The sequence below is a fragment of the Rhipicephalus sanguineus genome, chromosome 11 (assembly GCF_013339695.2).
Source record: "Rhipicephalus sanguineus isolate Rsan-2018 chromosome 11, BIME_Rsan_1.4, whole genome shotgun sequence".
Classification (NCBI taxonomy): Eukaryota; Metazoa; Arthropoda; class Arachnida; order Ixodida; family Ixodidae; genus Rhipicephalus; species Rhipicephalus sanguineus.
In genome coordinates this window covers 96,413,209-96,420,073 of record NC_051186.1, presented here as the reverse complement: position 1 = coordinate 96,420,073, position 6,865 = coordinate 96,413,209, and the positions used below count along the sequence as shown (strand labels likewise).

The window sequence follows — 6,865 nt, the reverse complement described above, 5'->3', positions numbered from 1 at the left end:
AACAAGCATATGCATTGGCAGTTACTAACCGAAGCAAAGTCTTGGCCTGCGCGTCCCTACTCACCAGATCGTATGCCACCACAGAGGCAGCAGCCATAGCCTTGGCAATTAGAGAAGCCGAAAGAAGGGGGGCGCCCACCGTACTCACAAGCTGCATGTCGCTTATACCTTAGAGGCACACTTCCAAGATGCGTCACTGATATATTGGGGCCCACGTTGATGGAAGCACATGGCGTCACATGGTGCCCAGGGCATGACGGCCTGAGGTGGAACAAGGAGGCAAACTGCGTAGCTCGTGGACTTACTGGCCGAGACGCAGGACTCTCCTTCGGACATCTCACAGGGCACCATGAAGAACCAAGTGTAACAAGCAGGCATATATTGGAAAAGCAACGCCTTACAAGACGCCAGTACGCCCCTCCACATCCCAACTTAAGCAGCCAACAAGCCCGGGATTGGCGCCGCCTCTAAACGAACACTTATCCCCACATATCAAAACTACACGCAATTTTTCCACAGGTATACACAACAGGGGTATGCCCCTGGTGTAGTGACCACACAGCCACACTTACACACATCACTTACCAATGCAATATCTACGTTGGCGCGCTCACTACAAACACTGAAAACGTGGTCTTGGGAGGCACGGCTTTCCGAGCTGGCACTGGGGAGCTAAGTGGCGACCCTAGACCAGGCCCGGCGAGCCGCCCTGGCCAGTGGGGCACTACAAGAGGGCTCCACCCGTGATTAGCCATGTACTCTAATTCTTCAATTAAGTTTATTCTCTCTCTTGGATGCCTATGGTTCGCGGTAAAGGGACATCACCCGGCACGAAATTCGTAATTGTCTTTTTTCAAGCCTGATATTTCGTCAAGCGGATATATTTTGCCTCACGCCTTATGCTGTTTGAAGCTATGCTATTCCTGCACATTCCAACGGTGTTGTGGCAGAGACATGTAACACTCACACTATACCAGTATAGCGCAGGGGACCCAAACACGCGGCCCGTGGGTCTCTCCCTAAAGGCCCGCGGCCCGCACATGACTGTCTTCGTCCAAATTTTTCATTTTCTTTATAAGTATGTTTTTAAGCTACACAGGCAGGACAAGTCTAAAGCTTTTTTTTTTCGTGAGGCATCCCCTGTGGCCACCACGTGTTGATACCTAACCATGAAACAAAACTCTATATTTCAAGATCGGCCTCCTGATTTTAGTCAGGTTGAAAGTAGGTATCGATATGTTGTTGGAATCCTGCCGCCAAGTACCTTTCAGAAACAACCCATATGTGACATATGGGAAAGCTTTTCTTTTAAATGGCAACGTTAGCTGACATTTGGTACGACATAGCCCCTCTACCCTCCGCAACCCCCCCCCCCCCCGCACTTTTAGCTGCGTTACTGTCCTGGCCCTTCCTGAAGTAAATTTCCCTGAATGCGGCCGGTTAGCTGAGGTGGGTTTGAGACCCCGGAAAAGGCGAAAGTTGAAATGTTAACAAATTGGGCACACCAAGCAGGTTGTGCACGTCCATCTCGCGTCACATGACCACTGAGGGCTGTGACGAAGCCACGGAAGAAAAATGTCTCTATATAGGAATTCTATGTGACGAGACTCCGTGCAGTCCTTTCGTTTTAGTGGACGGCTGGAAACTTCAAAAACGTTTCCTCGCTTTGGAGCTTTATGATCGCTCTTGCGAAAAGTTACAGGTATAAAAATATTATACCACATTTATTACTGCGTTTGCAGAATAACATTTCGGATATAAAATCATAACTAACGCCGATAAAGCACAGAATAGCGACATGTTAACTGTGTAAGCGCCTGGTATATCTTCTTTTAACTCGCCCGCTTAAGATAAATCAAGTAGCCCCATATGCAAGGAGCAAAAGAAGTTCAGTACTTGTCTCTAATATTATTTCTCTAAATAGCTTGCCCCACATAGGAAAGCGTTTATTTCGAGAGAAAATGTGAAACATATATATATGTATGCACAACGTATATGGAACAAACATGAAGGGACACTAGAAAGAAAAGCAATTTGTCTATTATCAGTAAATTACTCTAGGTTCGCGCAGCAGACGCCATGACATCTTTGGTTCTGACGGCGTCTAATGGGGCCTAGGTAGTTCCTAATAACTAAAAATGAAGTACATTGACCTCTGAGGGTGCCATAGACTTAACATACTAAGCTTCAGGAAATTTTATAGAGCCAATGTCCCCAAACACGACAAATACAGTTTGAAATCCGTGCCGTCACACTCGGGGATTTCGGTGCGAAATTTAAAAAAATGGAATTTTGTCCTTGATTTTCTCGTCTGATAATAAACATATGATGGTGAAATCAACGACATTCGACTTTTTAGACTTCACTTTATCAATCTAAACCGATTCAGTGCTTCACTATAGTGTCCATTTAAGAACCCAGCAAAGTCCAAGCCCGGCCCGACCCGAGCCCGCCACCTCAAACCCGGGCCTGGCCCTAAGCCCAGAGCTCCAGGCCCGAGCCCGGCCCGGGCCCGCCGTGAAAACTACGTTACCCGGCCCGGTCCGCGGCCCGAGCCCATGCAGTGCTCCATAGCAGACATCATCCCGTTTGGCGCTGCGTTTTCTAAATCTGCAAAAAGGCGACTACAGAGGAAGACGGCTTTCGCAACGCAAGCGATGCTTCCGTGTGATCTCTTTCGTGTGTCCAAGGTTCTTTTACACGAATTAGCACGGCTTACTTCACCGCAGTTATATTTAGGAGGTGCAAAGCATTGCGCATGGATGAATAAGAAATTACTAGGCCTCAAGTGACAAGCTACAACACTATGGTTCTTGACATAAATGTTTAAATACTCATTCGAAAAGTTTTTATGACATTGTCAACGTACGGTCGATATTGTCACGAGGTCGTGACGTCGACGAAGGCATGTTGTCGGCGTGTTGTGGCCGGGAAATAGAACGTCAGACTACAGCAATGCACACTGCAACTACACTTATAGCGGTGAACGCAGCGTCGGCCGTTGATAAAACTCATCATCGCTGGGACGCGCCGTCTTTCATGCATCACGCATCGAACTTTCCAGGCTTATCACTTGTGGTCACGCAAGCTCTGGAATAATCTTGCCTATTCGCGTCCTGCATGCAATCTTATCTTAACAAATTGATCTACTACAATAGAGAAGCTTCTCAAACACTGCGGCACGGTCTGTGTCGAGCGTTGCTAACCCTCCTTGCGGGTCAAACCCGAACACATCAGAATAAAACAAGAAGCGGCCGTGGCGATATACAATGTCCAGCTTTAAAAATAATTGCGATGGCACAAGAAATCTTGAATTCTTCTTCAATAATGACCCCGAGGCACACACCAACACATTTGATGCAAAAATAATAGAGCTATATACCTGTTAAACTGCATGCTGTCTTTGTGTCGCCAGTAGCGGATGCATTTAGGTTGCCATAATAAGTTGTTAAATGCCCATAAGTTGTCATAAGATCATAAATAAGTTGTCAAAGCCCATAAATGTTAGGCGTGTTCGCCATGGCACCAATTTTCGCCATGGCACCAAACCCATTTTACAGACGTCATGGTGTGAAGATCCTCTGAGCGCATATGCTTTTCTTTTTGTCCCCTTTCCTGGCACTCGTGTGTGAATCACCATACAGCCCTCACTTGTGCTCGTATTCCCAATTTAGGCCACAAAGTATCTGGTTATAGCCAGTGATTACGCTTGCAGAAAAGTTTGCCGGCTAAGTCTTTTTTCAGGCCTACAGGTAACTTCTGAGGCACCGAATGAGGAAGCACGGGCGCCTGCCGCAAAATGGCCCGCTGGCAAATGTCTGCACTCTTTTCGTATACATCGCAAGATACGTAACATACAGTCGCGGATATTCATAATGCTTGGTGCTCTGGGAACAATGGGCGCGTCCGCCATTTTTCGTTCGGCGCCGTCGCGGAATCGTCTGCTAGCGTCTCCATATGGAGAGGCCACGGAGAGGCTGAGTGGCAGTAGTTGGCGGAGCTTTCGGAGCGAGAAAATACCATTTCTTTCGTCATCCAGCGCCGACCTGGCAGTCAAACTCACTGTGCTGCCACAAATCGACGAGAACGCAATATCGGACCTCTGCGCGCTTGAAAACTCATCCGGATGGCAGCTGCACGAGGCGCATCGCTTCGCAAAGCCGAATGGCTGTTCTCTAGCGGCGTGTTCTTCCCATCTGAGGCAAGCGTCCAAGAAAATGTTCATTGCAGAAGAGATGTGACTATCAAACTTGTAAGATAACCTTGCAGAGAAATTCATCTCCGTTGTACTTCCCACTGCAATTAAAAACACGTGTCAGATATCGAAACCACGTTGTTTCTCCGTGACTTGTGCAACGCTGTGCTGCATTCATCCATTCATTTCTTTAGCCACAGGTATCTCTACACCTTTCACAATAGCATGTGTCGTAGTTTTTAGAAATGAACAGGCATGGCATGTGCACGAGCGGTGCGCCACAAACCAAATAACAAAATTGGGGGACCCTTAAGCTTCGCCTTTAAGAGTTGAACGCGATAGCGAAATCCGGCCCCTAGTGCGCACTTCAACCACTAAATGCACAATTATTAATGTGTATTGTTACACACACACGCACACAGACACAGACGCACGCAGCACGCGTGCGGATTGTACAGGTTTTCGATCTAAAGCAAGAGTCGCATGGCCTCCAAGATATACGCCGCGCGCCCGCCCTCTCGGATGCCACGAAAAGTGGAGACATATTTCTCACAATGCCTCACAGATGGCAGCACATTATACACTTGACTTGATATATTTGCCGCTAGATGGACATAGTTGTCAATTTTTAGAGCTGTTTGAAAGTTCGTGTGTGTATTTAGCGGCGATGGCTGCACTATTGGCCTTTTTTGACGTAGTTTGGTGGCCTCGCGAATGCACCTACAAATCGCCGAATGGACTCCTTTCACTACATGCATTTATGTAGTGTCTTTTTCCACAGCAACTGCAAGTAACATCGTGGCTTTCATTCTGCTTCTGGACACGGACGCGTACGGACGCAGGATGGCTGGCTCGTCAAGAGCTGTGAAAGCGGCCGACGCTGGCCGCGGTTTCTCGTGCACATCATTGCCCAAGGACTACCCTGTAATTCTGCCACCGTTGCCATCAGGAGAAGGACTCAGACGCACACTGGTTCTGCACTGCGACATCGCAGGGCGTCCGTATGGGATAAATGACTTTCGAAAGCCGCTCAAGGAACTTGGCATCATTCAACAGGTGAGCGGCATAGGAGCGTATCAGATGTCGCACGTTTGGCTCCTTAACGTGAAGACAGATGAGGCCAAGAAGACACTTTTGAACGCTGGCATATTGTCCGTGAAAGACCGACCTTGCCTCGTCGTCGATCCAGAAAGGCAAGAGGTTCGCTTGAAGTTGCACTGGGTAGCCTTCGACGTCAACGCAGAGACTGTACGGCGCGCATTCCGGGAGTACGGTGAAGTTAAAGAAGTCATCAGCGACAAGTGGAGAGATGAGGACTTCGAAGGAGTTGAGTCAACTACAAGATTCGTTCGGCTTTTACTAAAGGAAGCCGTTACTACTGATCGTATACCGCACCAGATGCGGCTCGGCAGCGGTACCGCATTGGTGGTCGTGCCAGGACGAGCGCCGCTGTGCCTGCGTTGCCGGAACACCGGACACATTCGTCGCGATTGCAGAGTACCCAGATGCGCTGGTTGTCGCGCCTTTGGACACGAGCAGATGGATTGTACTCGTTCCTATGCCAGCGCAGCAAATCGAGGAACGAATGCTGATCAGAGCGAACTACTCATGGATGAAGAGGAAGCAGAGAAGGCTGCGACGTCTGAGGAGACGGTGGAAGCGTCTCAAGCAATGGTGACCAACGAAAGCAAGGTGGCGGAATCTAAACAAGCTACAGACGGAACGACGGAGGTGGACGACGTGGTGAATCAGCGTTCCACTGAGGTGCAGATTCAAGACAGGCTTTAACCAGTTGACCGCCCTGATGCCACGGTAGACATGGAGACAACGGAGACCACGCCAGCCAAACGACGCCTGAACGAGGGAGACGCGGCGTCCCAGCAGCGTCCGACCCAGGAAGAGCAAGGGCAGTGGCGAGTGGCTGGTCCCAAAAAGCCTCGGGGTGCCGGCCGTCTGCGTTCGTCGTCGCTTTCACGCGGCGGCGATGGGACGATGCCTTGAGCGTCGCCCCGACAGTGGGTCTCGGTTCATAGTGGAATAGGTAAGGTAAGCGCCGTTCGCTCGGCTTTCTCTCACCAAGATGGAGACGATTAGATTCGCGACGCTAAATGTACGCGGGCTTTCCGCCAAACGGCGGCAAAACCAGCTTTACCGCCTGATTATCGAACAAGATCTAGACATCGTCGCAGTACAGGAAACTAAAGTAGAGAGTGAAGAGCACGCCGAGCGAATGGTGCGGCCTTTCACGAGACACTATGATGTGTGCGTTTGTCATGCGGTGGGTACGTCGGCAGGGTGCCTATTGTTAATTCGGCAGAGCCTTGGTGCGAAAGTGGAGTCCGTGACTAACTGTGAGGCGGGTCGCTTTATTATATGTGATTTTGCCTTGTTTAGAGAAAACTGGAGAGTGATCTGTCTGTATGCACCCACTAAGATTCAAGATCGAAAGAATTTTTTTGAAAAGCTTGATATGTTTTTGAAATGTGAACGTAAACTAATTTTTGCGGGGGATTTCAACTGTGTTTGTACGGGAAGTGACAAATTGAGTTTGGGACCACACAGGGATGCTAGCACTGCTACTCTAATCGATATCTTAGCGGACGCTCAGCTAGAAGACGTAGGCGAGTGTCTTTGCAGTGGGAAAGGGGTCATGTTTACCCACTTTCAGGG

General features: G+C 49.1%; 1 protein-coding gene across 1 annotated transcript; it reads left to right on the top strand.

The window, feature by feature from the left end:
* Positions 1–5,006: 5,006 nt before the first annotated feature.
* On the top strand, positions 5,007–5,983 carry LOC125756425 (uncharacterized). Its single transcript, XM_049411212.1, has one exon. The coding sequence runs from the start codon at positions 5,039–5,041 to the stop codon at positions 5,981–5,983; it is 945 nt and encodes a 314-aa protein (XP_049267169.1). The 5' UTR covers positions 5,007–5,038.
* The last annotated feature ends 882 nt before the right edge of the window (positions 5,984–6,865 follow it).

What these genes read in the sequence shown, in the direction of transcription:
- LOC125756425 (XM_049411212.1), top strand. Translation starts at nt 5,039, where the DNA reads ATGGCTGGCTCGTCAAGAGCTGTGAAAGCGGCCGACGCTGGCCGCGGT.